Source organism: Myotis myotis, unplaced genomic scaffold, assembly GCF_014108235.1.
Source record: "Myotis myotis isolate mMyoMyo1 unplaced genomic scaffold, mMyoMyo1.p scaffold_m19_p_44, whole genome shotgun sequence".
In the NCBI taxonomy this organism is placed as follows: Eukaryota; Metazoa; Chordata; class Mammalia; order Chiroptera; family Vespertilionidae; genus Myotis; species Myotis myotis.
Window position 1 is genome coordinate 1 of NW_023416351.1, and position 13,713 is coordinate 13,713.

Here is a 13,713-nt window from a genome sequence, read left to right on the forward strand (position 1 = left end):
CTGCTGGGGGGCCCTGCCCTGCTGGGTCTCCCTGGGCAGGGACGAGGGCCAGTCCCCCTCCCCCGGGAACTCACCTTTCCTGCCTTCGGTGCCTGCCTCTCCCTTGGGCCCCTGGGCCCCAGGCAGCCCCGGGCAGCCCCGGAGGATGGTGAGCTTGTCGGCCTCCAGCCCCAGCACCTTCACTTCTGCAGAGAAGCATGGGCGCCCGTCAGGGCTAGGACCTGGGCCGATGCCCCGCACCCCCTCCCGAAGGACCTGCCACCGTGGGGACCCGGCCTGGCAGATGGCAGTGCCCGGGCCGCCTGCCTCAGCCAGAGGGCCAGCCTGGAGGGGAGGCGGTCGCGCCTTGGCTTAGCCTGTGGTCGGTCCTCCCCAGGTGATGGGCCCGGCCTCGGGATCCACCTGCCCCCGGGGAACCCCGCTCCTCAGGCTGTGTGTCCTCGGGGAGTCACTCAGCCCCTCTGGGCTCTGTGCCCGGCTGCAGAGTGAGAGCAGAGGGAGGCTTTGGGGGGGTCAGAGTGGCTGATGCAAATGTGTGAGACCTTAGAAAGAGCTCCCCCCACTGCGGTCCGTCCAGTGAGTGCAGCCCCCGCATCTGTGACAGCGGGGGTGGGGGCAGTGCCGGGTGTCACCCCCATTCCCCGGACATGTGGCTTAGGAATCCCGGGTTGGAGGGTGCGGAGGGTGGGGGTCCCTGTGATCCGAGGACACACAGCAGCCATCGCAGACCTGGAGCCAGAGAGGCACCTGCCTCTCAGAGTTCAAGTGCATCCATCACAAATACACGGCCTCTAGGGAGGGTGTGGTGACCGGAAACCCTCCCCTGTCCCAGCCCCTCCTACAGCCAGAGACTCCGGAGGGAGGGGTGGCACCCCATGGAGAGCTCCTGGGCCAGGGAAGGGAGTCGGGGCCCGTGGGGACCCTGGGACCCTTGCCCTCTTGCTGTGCCACCTCGCAGAGCAGTTGGGGCCGCCTGTCCCCCGAGGCTCGAGGCCCCCAGCGCTGGGTGCGACCCTGCACTGACCCCGGCTGGGGGAGGGGGCGCTCTCCAGCCTCCACCCTCACACCACCTGTGCCCCTCCTGGGAGGACCCCGAGGCAGGTGCCCCTGCAGAGGGTGGTTAAACCTCAGTGTGAAGAAGAATGTTCTGGAAGGACCTGGCAGGGGGCAGGCAGTGGTCTGTGCGGAGGCTCTCGGCTCTGGGACCTTTGTCAGGCCGGCCCGCCTGGCACCTGGCTCACCTGGACAGTTGTCGGCCGTGGCGGCTGCAGTGCCCAGGAGGACGAGGGCCAGGACCACGGTTCCCATTGCAGCGGCTGCTCTGGGTGGCGGCATCCCGGGTCCTGCTGCCAAGGCACTCCCACCTTTTATTGCTGCCTGAGCCCCGCCTCTGCTCTAGTTCCCTCCCATGTGGGCCACTCCCTCTCCAGCCCCAGGGGACGGTCCCCCCACCACGCCCTCAGCCCCCCCTCTGCAGTGGCCCCCCTTCCCCTCAGTGGGACCAGATGTCCAGGGTGTGGCGGGCTGTGTGGGGAGGGCCTGCGTGTGTCTTTATTATATTTAATTAAGGATATGTTTTTATTGTTTTTGGAGACGAAAGGAAGGAGGGAGAGCTAGAAACACCGCAATGAGAGAGAATCACACCCGCCCTGGGATCCAGCCGTCAACCCGCCCATGTGCCCTTGAGCGGGATTGAACCTGGGACCCTTCCGTCCGCAGGCTGGCACTCTATCCACTGAGCCACACCGGCCAGGGCTGCCTGCGTGTGTCCTTAGAGAAAGCCCAGGAGCCCCCTCTCGTCCCCCAGTTCTGCCCAGGGGGACCCCCCTGAGGGACCCCCAGGACAGCAGGGGTGGCCGGGCAGGAACTCACTTGCATGCAATGGGCTGAGGGTTCTGGAGGGTTAGGAATTCCCTGGGGTCCATGGTGGGCAGAGGGGAGGGGAGGGCAGGGGAGGAGTTGACTGCCCTGCAGAGGCAGGACTGGGAGCTGGACTGGGGCAGCAGCAGCCTGACTGGGGAGTGGGGAGGTGGCACTGAATTCTCCCTGGGACCCTGTGAGAGCGGCGCAGCCCCAGCAGGGACGGGAGACACGGGCCCTGTCCTCGCCTCTCCCGCCCTGGGAGCAGGTCACCTAGTCTCGAAGCCCCACCTGGATGGAGACGGAGGTGGCAGGTGAGGCCCCGTCCCCGTCCAGGTGTGACCCCCAGGCCAACGTGACCCAGGATGGAGGTCCCATTGGGCCCATTTCCGTGTCCCTGGCACCAGGGGCCTGAGAGTTGGTTCTGGACCCGGGGCGGGGGGTTCTCTACAGGAGGGAGGGGGACACAGAGCAGAGATCAGGGGAGGGAGCTGAGCTCCCAGAATGTCCCGGTCATCTTGCCGGTCAGCGGCGTCCAGCGTGCTCTCTGCATCTGGTTTGGTGGCTGAGCGCTAGGCACCTGCTGGGCCGGGTCCCCTGGGAGCGGGAGGGGCTTCCTGTGAAGCCAGTTCCTCGGAATGGTACACAAAGATGTTCACCTACAGGTTACATATTAGCCACCAAGGTGTTCATGTAACGGACAATCACGGGGCGCGGGCGGCCGGTCACTCCTTGAGCCAATTCAGCAGAAACTGGGTGGGATCATGGATGAGTGTTTACCCAGGCCCTGCCAGCAGCGTGGGGAGCAGCCGTCACCCACAGAACTGTGCTGTGCCCCCCGTAAGCCGGCTGCTGACATTGGCTCTGGCTCCTGAATAAACCGCTTTCCTTGGGTGGAAGGACAGAGGTGACAGGGGAAGTAGCCAAAGGGCGTGCCAAATGGCCATTCACAGGTCATGGGAGCCAGAGACCTGCACAGCGCCAGTGCCCTGGGGCCGGTGGTCAGGAGCCTCCGCCCTTCCTCCCGCTTCCCTGGGGCGGCCCTGACCCTCAGCCCCGTGACGCCAGGGGCCCCGGGACGGGAAAGCGTGTTGCTGAGCATCCGGACATCAGCTGAGACCCGGCGAGGGCGCTTCCCAGGGTCGCTCCGTGCATCCTGGGTACTTTCCGTGCCCAACTGCCCTCCTGCGAGTCCCTGGATGGGACGTGCTCTCCTGTCAGCCCTGTGTCCCGACTCCGGCTTCTCTCCTCCTGGGGCGGTGAGGGAAGAGGCCAGTCTGCCCCGCACACCGCGTCCCCCAGCGGGGCCTTCGCGCCCTCCTCCCCTCGCACTCCTCTGTCTGTGCCGGTTCCCACTGGAAAGCGAGGGGTCGAGTTGGCTTCCACCAGCGCGTCGCTGGGAAAAGGGAAACACCACCCGCGCCTCTCACAGCTGAAGCTCTGCCCTGTGAAGGGCTCCCGGGTCTCGGGAGGGAGCGTGTTTACGGTGGGATCGGCCCCGGGAGGCCAGGGAGGGGGGCCTGTCTGGAGCCGCGTGGCAGCCAGGAGGCAGGAGGCAGCCCCAGCATGGCCTGGCCACAGGCCTGCCTGTTCCCAGCCGAGCGGGACACCCGGGAACTTTCTGGAATGACAAGCTCTCGGGGCCTCGCACACCTACAGGGTAACTTGTTCCGCAGCAACAAGTAGCACAGACGCTAAAGGGCTTCTTCCTCTGTGTGTCTCCCTCGCGGAGTCTCCACCTCGTCCCAGCCGCCGCGGCCTCTCAGGCCAGTGGTTCCTCGTTTGAAAACGAGTCTGAGAAAGTCCCCAAGGGCAGCGAGGTCCTCGCACGGCCACACACGCTCGTCCCCACACACGTCCGAGAGGGAGACCCTCCCAACCTGCCCGATGCCCGTCTGTCCCCGCGGGGAAGCCGGACCAGGACTGAGAGGAGTGGGTGTTGCCTCTCACAGCCGGGACGCTCGGCCTCTGGGAGGCGGAATCGCAGGGCAGCCATGGCCGGGCCCCTGGGGAGGGGGCCATGCTCACCCCATTCTGGACTTAAGCCCCTTTGCCGCTGGGACCGGGAGGGGCACCGTCTCCTCAATCCCAGGACTAGGAGTGAAGCAAGGCCGGGCGCCGTCTCAGCTCCCGTCTGCTAAAGATCTGCCTGGCGTGGGCAGCTGCAGGTGCAGGTGAGCTCTTGCTGACAATTGTTGGGGACGTGACTGTGGGGATTGGAGTCTCCTGGCCTGAGAGCAGACCCGCGTCCAGCGCCTCTGCCTGGGTCCTAGGACACGCCTGTGGGAGCACTCACAGGCCCAAGGCTCCCGGCCAAACTCGCAGCCCAACCTGAAGGTCCTGTCCTGCATCCCATATGGGCAGGTGCAGCCAGGCCTCAAGGGTTGAGGGAGATGTGAGAAGTGGGGGCTCTGCAGGGCTTTGCCCGCAGGCTTCACTGAGGCCCCTCCCCCACCCCTCTCTCTCCCAGGCTCACTAACTGTCCTCACCTTCCAGGTAGAAGTTACAGCACCTCCCTCCAATGAGGGCCGCTCCTCCCCCAGGCCCTGTGCCCACAGGTGTGGGTGCTCCTGGAATGAGCCCACCAGGGGCCAGAGACTCCTGCAGGAGGCGGGGACTCTCTCTGAATGGTGGGGGCTCCCCCGCGGCCAGCAGCCTGCTCCTGCACCCGCTCTCGCTGCCTGGCCTCCAGCAGCAGCCCCCACACCTGCCCGCACAGCTGGGAGAGCCTGCCCGCCAGCGCCCACCACCTTTCAGCAGAGGGATGCAGCTCAAGGCCGCCACCTCTGAGCATGCCTGGGCGTTTGCCCCTCTGAGTGTTTCTCACTCTTTTTAAAAAAAATGTATTTAATACTAGAGGCCTGGTGCCTGCACCCTCTCCAATCTGGGGCCCCTCAGGGAAAGTCAGACTGATGGATTAGGCCCTGTGGAATCAGGCCTAAACCAGCAGTCAGACATCCATCTCACAATCTGGGACTGCTGGCTCTTAGCCACTCACTTCCCTGGTTGCCAGATTGCCCCTAACCAGTCCCCTGCCAACCTGATTGACACATAACTGCTCCCCTGCCAGCTTGGCGCCCTCCCAACTGCCCTCCCCTGTGGGCTTGGTAGCCCCCAATTGCCCTCCCCTTCTGACCATCTTGTGATGATGTGGTGGTGGCCATCTTGTGACATGAGGGCTTGGCGGTCAATTTGCATATTACCTCTTTATTAAATAGGATATTTTAATTGATTTCATAGAGGAAGGGAGAGGGAGAGAGAGTGAAATATCACTGATGAGAGAACATCACTGATGATCAGCTGCCTCCTGACGCCCCACACTGGACCGAGCCCACAGCCCGGGCCTATGCCCTGACCTGGATGAAACCGTGACTCTAGATTCATAGGTCGATGCTTAACAACTGAGGCCTGCTGGCTGGGCCCTTCTCAGTTTTCTCTCTAACGAATGGTGCCAGGACAGCGCCTCCCAAGCCTGAACGTCCGCTCCCTCTGGGCTCAATGGTCAGTCCAGCCACCTGGACCGAGAATCAGTGCCAGTGTTTACTAACACCAACATGATCGGGGGCAGATCCCATAAGCACGTAACTTCTTCTTCCCAAGGTGATTATACTTATAATGGCTTCAGTGGGGAGCCCCCTATTAGTTTACCTAAAAGGGGGACTTCAGGATGTTTGCAGCTTGGCCAAGAAAATAAGATGTCCTATGGAGGCCCAGACATTGCTAACGTTGCAGGCCCCTGGGATATGGGAAAATATGTTCAGACAGTTACTAACCTGGGGTTCCCTAAGGCCACCCGATGGCTGTCTGATCGGCATCTCCTGCTCCCCTCCTGCCCTAACAACACCACTACTGAGCAGGGAGCATTTCCTCTAAGGCAAGATTGCGCCAACCCTGTACCAGTGAGACATAGCATTTCTGGCTCTGACGTGTATGGATTGGATTGGTCTCACAGGCTTGATGCTAAACGTACCCGTCATGAGCCTATGTCACCAGGAGGGTTTGTGGGTAACGCCGTGACCGCAGAAAGAGGAGGTTTACAGAAAGGTCTGTGGCATTTAGCCGCTGCCCTTGACTTTCTTACTTTTACTGGCTCTTTCTTAGCTGATATTAAAGGAGTATGTTCATCGATCCCTTGCCATGGCTTATGAGCCTGTGTCCAGCCTCCATGTGTATTGGTGACTGGAAAGGTGAACATCACCAGATTGGACACCCATTATGCTGTCCAGTGCCATCACTGTAACCTTACCAGCTGCGTTTCCAGGCATCACCTGAATGAAGATATATTAATTTCAATGCAGCCTTCCTTTATTATGCCTCCTACCAACATAACAGGGAAATGGTATCAGGTGCACGCCTCCAGGCACTGCAGGAACTGCACAATCAGCTCTCCCAGGAACAGCGTGCTGTGGGCTTATTAGTTCTGGTCTGGTTACCCTCGTTACTGTCATCGCATCTGCTGTCACTGCTTCTCTTCCATTGACCCAGAGCCTCCAGAATGCAAGGTTTGTCCATGAATTGGCTCAGAACACCTCAGCTACACTTCATGATCAAGAAGATATAGACAAAAGGCTAGAAACAAAGCTAAATGCTCTGGAAGCTGCAGTGATAGGACTAGGTCATCAATTAGAAAGTGTCAAGATGAGAAAGCAGCTGCAATGCCATGCTGCTTTCACATATATTTGTGTGACTTAAGCCTGCTATGGCAGTTCTCTATGGGACTGGAGTAAAATCAAGATGGACCTACAGGGAATATGGCATCATAATAATATGAGTATAGACCTCGTACGGCTACACAAACATGTGCAAGCCATTCTGAATAGTCATGATGAAAGTATATCTCCAGTGAAAAGAATTGCTGGATGATTTAAAAGGATTTAATCCATGGAAAATGTTAAAACACACCACCTGGCACCTAATAGGATTCCTTTATGCACCACTAAACTTGCCCTGCTTTCTTTTAGTTAACAGTAAGCTCCTGAGATCTCACGTCAGAAGGCTCCAATGAGATGTCCAAGCCACATTTAAAATATAAAGAAGGCGGAGATGTAGAGAGCGCCTGAGAAAGGTCCCTGAGCTGATTGTCATCTGAATCCTGTGGCGCCTGGGAGAGCCATGCCCTGGAAACATACCCTGACAGAGGCAGGTGTGTTGTCAGTCTGACCTTTAGCTCAGGCGTCAGGCAGGTGAGTTCCAGGCACCAGGACAAACACGATTATCCCGACCCATCTAGAAGTGACGATTACCAAGAAGCCACAAGAATGCACATATTTTCTTTATCATAAACTTTAGTAAAACTTTCTGGTAACTTTACTGTATGAAATAAACCCGTTGTATCTGCTCTGGGTCCCTGTCTCTCCATCAGAGGGCAGCTGACCCATCCTGTCCCAGCTTTCCCTACTGTCTCTGTGTCTGTCTCTTTCATTTTCTCAATCCCCTGTTGCCCCTACTCAGGACTCTCGTCTGCTCTCTAGCTGCGCTGGTCGAAGAACAGAGAGAAATATTTATAGATTGGCATCGAGTGCCTGCGGAGAGAGGCGAAGCTTTATTGAGGATGCGTGCAGTGTGCAAGGTCAGGGTCACTTCACCCTGGCAGGCGGGAGAGGAAGGGCGAGGAGTCGGTTGGGGTCTCCAAGCTTAAGGTTCCTGACGGGCCAGGGGCGGGCCCAGGGAGAGCTCCATCTTTGTGTGGGGACCTCGTGTGCCCTTCCTGGGGGGTGCGGGACCTGCTCAGAGAGAGACGCTCTGGGCCGCCGGCTGCCCTACACGGGGCACACTGTCATCTTGGCCACCTTGACACAGGGTTAGGACCCCTCCCAGACGCGGGCTCCCTCCAGGTGGCTCAGGTCGGAGGTCGGGGCAGGTGAGTTTGGGGTGGTCAGCAGGGCTCCCAGCCTCCAGCGAAGCTCAAGGAATCTGTCATCGGCCGCCCCCCACACACATGGCTCATCAGCCACCGTGACAAGGACAACGAATTAAAGGGCTCACGGTGGCTGAGACGTCGGTGGGGGCAGGGCTGGCTCCGCGCCCGGAGGGGGCTTCAGGCCCTGGACTAGGACGCGGGTCCATCCCCTCCCAGGCCCCTCCTCTTCCGAAAGACCGGGTTTGGGAGGTGATGTTGACCAGCAGCGCCACACGCAGGGCCATGGCACACCACACGCTGGTTCCGGCCGAGGCCGGGTCTGATGCCGCTCGGCACGGCCGTGACCCCAACACCAGCCCCTTCTGATCCCCGTCTTCTCCCCTCAAGGCTTCGCACTGGGTTCTGTTTCTTTTGTTCAGTCCTCACGGGAGGATATTTCCCATCAATCTTTAGACAGCGGTTCTCAACCTTCTGGCCCTTTAAATACAGCTCCTCATGTGGTGACCCAAGCATACAATTATTTTCGTTGCTACTTCATAACTGTCATGTTGCTACTGTTATGAATCGTCATGTAAATATCTGATATGCAGGATGGTGGTAGGTGACCCCTGTGAAAGGGTCGTTCGACCGCCAAAAGGGGTTGCAACCCACAGGTTGAGAACCTCTGCTTTAGAGAGAGGAAGGGAGGGAGGAGCAGAACAGAGAGAAACATTGATGTGAGAGAGACACATCGATGGGTTGCCTCCTGCACACGCCCCGACCAGGACTGGGGATCAAACCTGAGGTACGTGCCCTTGACCTGGAGTCAAACTGTCCACCCTTCGGTCCAATGCTGATGCTCTAAACACTGGGACAACCCAGCCAGGGCTCGCAGGGGATTCCTCACTGGTTCACCACCGCCCTCCCCCGCGGAGCTGGGGGTCGGCACTCATGCTCTCCCAGGCTGGCTGGTGCAGGGCGGGGCCTCCAGCCAGACCCTGTGAGTCTGTGCTCTTCCGCGTGGCCTGAGGCCGCAAACCCGCCGGGAGCGCAGACCGCTGGCGGGAGAGGCGGGAGGCAGCGGCTGGGTGCCCTGGAGCGGCACTGCCACGCAGGCGCACGGGCCCTGCTTAGCCCACCTCGTCTGACGCCATCAGAACCTCCTACAGTGCCAGGATCTGGGCGGCACGGACAGGCACCCAGACGTGCACAGGACCAGTGACCGGACGACACAAATGTGACGGGAATCGTGTGCTGGGGAGCGAGGCGAAGCTTTATTGAGGATGCGTGCAGTGCACAAGGTCAGGGTCACCCTCACCCTGGCAGGCAGGAGAGGAAGGCGGGAGTTGGTGGGAGTCTCAAAGCTGAGGGTCCCTGATGGGCCAGGGGTGGGGATGCGGTGAGCTCTGCCTTTGTGTGGAGGCCTCCTGTGCCCGTGCTGGGGGCGCGGGACCTGCTCGGAGACGCTCCAGGCCGCCGACCGCCCTACACGGGCCGCACCTTCATCTCGGCCACCTTGTAGCTGTAGTAGTTCGCCTGCCCTGTATGCCAGTTGATGCCGTTCCCACGGCTCCCATGGGTGCCCCCGAGGTAGCGCCCATTCAGGTCGGACCAGTGGGAGCTGTAGAACCACCAGGCGCCCTGGTACCTCTCAGCATAGTTGTAGGAGGTCCCGTCGTTGTCCTGGTCTTTGGTGGAGAACTGGGAGTTGTTGTGTTGGGTCAGGGAGTCACCTGCCGAGAGAAGCGGGGCCGCTTACACTCAGCGCCAGGAGGTGTCGGCTCCAGGTCCGGCCGGAGCTGTCCAGCTGCGTCTTGCGCTGGGAAGTCCGACGGTGCCGCGCACGCCAGCGAACGCTCGGTCGGCGGATCCCCGGCCTCGGTATCCCCCCCTCTGCTCTGTGCCCGCCAGCGAACGGGCACTGTGCCCCGTAGAGGGGAGGCCACTGCCCGAGACGTCCAGGTCCCGCAGGCCCCACGGGAGGGACGTGCGCCATGAGCGGTGCTGCCCGGGCGTCCTGTCCACCTGCTCCAACGCGGGCGGTCAGGAGGGAGACACTCAGGGCCTGCACTTTGTAGCCCGTGTGTCCCGCCCTCGTCATGGGCGCATCCAGGTGGAGGCGGGTTATCCCAACGTGTGGATGGAGGAACGTGGTGAGGCCAGGCCCCGCCCAGACCCCAGGGACACAGAGCCAGGACCCGCCCAGACGCTCCACTCCCCACTGCCTACCCCTGACTCCCACCTCTCACCTTATGGCTGACACTCACCGGCGTTGCCCCCAGTAAAGGCGCCCAGGACCAGCTTGTACTTCTCGGCCTCGCTCCCCACCCTGAACGACTGGTACTTGGCAAAGTAGCGCTTGCCCTGGAAGTCCACCAGGTCCACACGGAGCTCATAGGTGCCTGCGGGGGGCAGGGCCTCAGTCCCGGGAGCAGAGACCCTGAGCTGCCAGGATGTGGGTGACGCTCAGGGGACCTGCACTGGGCACCCAGGACGACCCTCGAGGTCCCCCAGAAAGTCCTGGTCGCTGAGGGGTGGGGGCACGTGCTCCCACAGTCCCGAGCCAAACCCCCAGCCCTCCCTCCAGCCCCAGAGAGAAGGGGCCCTTGGAGTGGGGGGGGGGGCAGTCAACGCAGCCTGGTGGGAAGGGGGAGTCTCCTGTGTGTGTTGAGGGTCGGGGCACGGTGGGCGGCGAGGGCAGGGCTGGGCGCTGGGCCAAACCCTGACGAGGGCCTCCGTGTCCCCCAGGTTGGCCCCTGAGATGCCAGGGGCCGAGACCAGAGGAGGTCTGACCCCCAAACCCACTTCCCTTGGCTCTGCCGCCCCCCCACCCGCTGGGACCTTCCTGTCCTCAGAGGTGGCACGTGTGGGACGGAGGAGCGGGCTCTGTGCAGGTGGCCCAGGTCGGAGGTCGGGGCAGGAGGGTTTCCCCCACCCACACACCCCAGGCCGTGGCCCGGGCCCTACCCTGGGCGGTCAGGGCGTGGATGTGGTCGTTGCCCAGCCAGAACTCGCCCAGCTGGCTGCCGAAGCCCCGCTTGTAGGCGGCCCAGTCCCGGTAGAAGTCCACGGAGCCGTCCACCCTGCGCTGGATCACCTGGGGGAGGGGAGACGGCGCTGCCGCCCAGCACGACCCCACCCACAGCCCAGACCCCGGGCGGACAGACGGGCGCCCACGTGGGACCGAGGAGGACGTGGCAGCTGGGAGCGGGGAGGCCAGGCCCGGAGCCCACACCCGGAGGCACGGGGCTCCCTCGGGCCGGGCCCACGGTGGGGTTCACCCACCCCGTCGGGTTCTCTCTGTCCCCTGGGAAGGGGCAGCCCCGGACACAGGGGCCTGGACAGTGACAAGGGCCCCGGAGCGCGGGTCCTCGGGGTGGAGCCTGGTCTGCGAGGTTCCCGGGCCCGGCAGCCGCCCCCCCAGCACCGCACCGCCCTCCCGCCGCCGGCACTCACGGTCCAGCCCCCGCCGTCCGTGTGCATGTCGCACAGCACGGTCAGCGGCCGGCAGTCGGGCAGGTAGATGGTGTGCCAGCCGCTCAGGGGGTGGCTACTGTTGCTCAGATCCCCGCAGCTCCGAGGTCCTGGGAAGGGAAGCGGCACGTGGAGGCCCCAGGACGGAGGGAGGGCGGGACAGTGGGGTCTGCGTGGGCAGGAGGCTCCAGGGCTGGACAGAGACCCCACCAGGGCCACCAGCTGTGACGGACAGGCCCCGCGTGCCGGGCCCTCCCGCCCCAGGGCACCCCAACCTTGTTCCCGGGGCACCGGCCTTTGGGGTCTAATATTATGGGGCAAGAGACTGGGACTGTCATTGGGGTCCCTAAGACAGGAGCGAAGGGCAGGGCTGAGTGCTGTCCCGTGTGATTGGCCAGCGGTGAGGCAGGGGGCGGGGCCTCTGGGCCTGCAGGGTGATGGGCTGCATGGGGGACCCCAGGCCAATGCTCCCTGCAGGGAGGACCCCGCACACCCATGACCTCGGGCCAAACTGGGCTCCGGACCGGGCGGGTCGCCCACCTGTGTCACATCGCTCAGCTTCCCACGAGGCTCCTGGGGGAGAGGAAACACCCGTGAGAGGCGGGACGGCCAAGCCCTTTCTAGATGCTTCCATAGGAGGCTGGTCCCCCAGCCAGGCCCCAGCCTGCCCCCTGGGGAGGCCCTGGCTGTGCTCCCGGAGGCGGAGTCGGAGCCTCAGCTGCCTCCTGGGCCCAGGGCAGCCTCGGGGACACGGGGAGAGCGGGCCGCTCGGTGGGGAGGGCAGCGAAGGGGCGTCTGCACCTCGGACCACAGGGGGTGAGCCTGGGGGAGGGGGGGTGACTGTCTCGGGTCCAGAGAGGGGTCTCCAGGGTGTGCACGTCCGGCCCTTCTCTGACTTCCTGGACTTGGTGCGGGAACGTGGAGAAGGTGTCTGTGTCACCGACTCTGCACCAGCCCGCGGAGCGCGTGCATGTGTGAGGGCCACACGCGTGTCATGGGCAGTTCAGGGCACATGTTCCCCATCTGCTCATCGCCTGTGCCCGCAGCGTGGCTCACAGCCTCTGCCCGACGTTGTGTTTGAATCGCTGCCCAACTTCCTGGAGCCCCAGGCGGAGCCCCGGGAGGACAGGCCGGCCCTGCTCAGGGGTCCGAGGCCGGACGGGAGGGTTGGGCTGCAGGGGCTCTGGGAGGAGTGTGGTCCCACCCCGCCCTCCACACCCCCCCGTAGAGGGAAGGCCTGCTCTCCACCCAGCCCCTGCCCCACACCCTGGGAACCCCCTTGTGCTCAGGGTCCAGAAGCCACCCCTGGGAGGGCGGGAGGGCCTCACCTTTCTCTCCCCGCGCGCCCTTCTCCCCTCGGTCTCCTGCAGAGAGAGGAGGGTCAGCACAGGCTCGAGGACAGGACAGGCTCCTGCCAGACCCCGTCAGCCGGAGGACTCGCTGTCCCCCCTCCTGGGGCCGAGAGAGCCCAGGGCGAGGACAGGTCAGGGACAAGGGAGCCGGGTCTCGTTTCTGTGCCGGGTCAGTTCTGGGCGGGGGTCGGGATCCGCCCTGGGCCCCGGGTGCTCTGGACACAGACCCAGACCCAGGCCCTGGGTGACGGAGCACCCTGTTGGGGGCAGGGTTAGGATCAGGGTTAGCGTTAGGGACAAGGTGAGAGTGGGGGTTAGCGTGGTCGGCACACTCATTAGGCAACAGAGCCAAATATCAACAGTACAATGATTGAAATTTCTTCTGAGAGCCAAATTTTTTCAACTTAAACTATATAGGTAGGTACATTGTTAGCTTCATTAGGGTCCTCCTAAGGCTTAGGAAGAGCCGCACTCAAGGGGCCCAAGAGCCGCAGTTTGCTGACCACAGGAGTTAGGGAATATGAATAAGGTTAGGGATAAGGATAAGGATAGGATTAGGGTTAGGGTTAGGGATAGGGATAGGGATAGGGTTAGGGTTAGGGGTAATATAGTGTTAGGGTTAGTGTTATTGTTTGGAATAAGGAAAGGTTTATGGTTACCACTAGGTTATGGTTAGGAATTTTCCATGTGCCACCCGGGAAGTGCACCTCCTCCCTCCCTACCCCCGGGTGGTGGGGGGTCCTGCCCGGGCTCACCATGCTTCTTGCTATGTTACCTTTGGGTCCCGGCGGTCCCGCATTCCCACGGGCTCCAGCTGGGCCTGGATCTCCTGCAATTTCAAACATGTCAGTGAGCTAACTCTGGGGACCCAGGTTCCTAGCACCCCATATTTGACTCTTGGGAAGCAGAGGGATGGTCCCGGACCCCAGCGCTCATAGTCCCCACTGTCCCGTCCGAGGCCAGGACCTGCGACCAGGGTCCTTCCCAGGGGACCAGGCATGAGCCTAGCTCTGCCCTCATTCCAGGATCCTGGGCATTTCCATTGGCTGTGACTGCCGGGCCCGCTGTGGTCGCCCCTGGAGACAGGCCCCCCGGGCTCAGCAGGGACCAGGGAGGACAGTCCAGCCGGGTCCCCCGTAGCAGGTGCGTCATCACCAGAATCCATGCTGGCCGCCCACACAGGCCCGG

At 62.4% G+C, this 13,713-nt stretch overlaps 1 protein-coding gene across 1 annotated transcript; it reads right to left on the reverse strand.

Annotated features, from left to right (window-relative positions):
- Positions 1–9,000: 9,000 nt before the first annotated feature.
- On the reverse strand, positions 9,001–13,370 carry LOC118655299 (ficolin-2-like). The gene is made up of 7 exons (XM_036306950.1): positions 13,301–13,370; positions 12,502–12,537; positions 11,714–11,746; positions 11,156–11,283; positions 10,667–10,796; positions 9,967–10,101; positions 9,001–9,432 (listed from the first exon to the last, which is right to left on the reverse strand). The coding sequence occupies exons 1-7, from the start codon at positions 13,368–13,370 to the stop codon at positions 9,185–9,187; spliced, it is 780 nt and encodes a 259-aa protein (XP_036162843.1). The 3' UTR covers positions 9,001–9,184.
- Between the last annotated feature and the right edge of the window lie 343 nt (positions 13,371–13,713).

Excerpts from the sequence above, each read along its gene's own strand:
- LOC118655299 (XM_036306950.1), bottom strand. The coding sequence starts at position 13,370 with ATGTTTGAAATTGCAGGAGATCCAGGCCCAGCTGGAGCCCGTGGGAAT. Across the intron at positions 10,797-11,155 it reads CGGACGGCGGGGGCTGGACC|GTGATCCAGCGCAGGGTGGA; the intron begins GTGAGTGCCGGC and ends CCCCTCCCCCAG. Across the intron at positions 9,433-9,966 it reads CTTTACTGGGGGCAACGCCG|GTGACTCCCTGACCCAACAC; the intron begins GTGAGTGTCAGC and ends TTCTCTCGGCAG.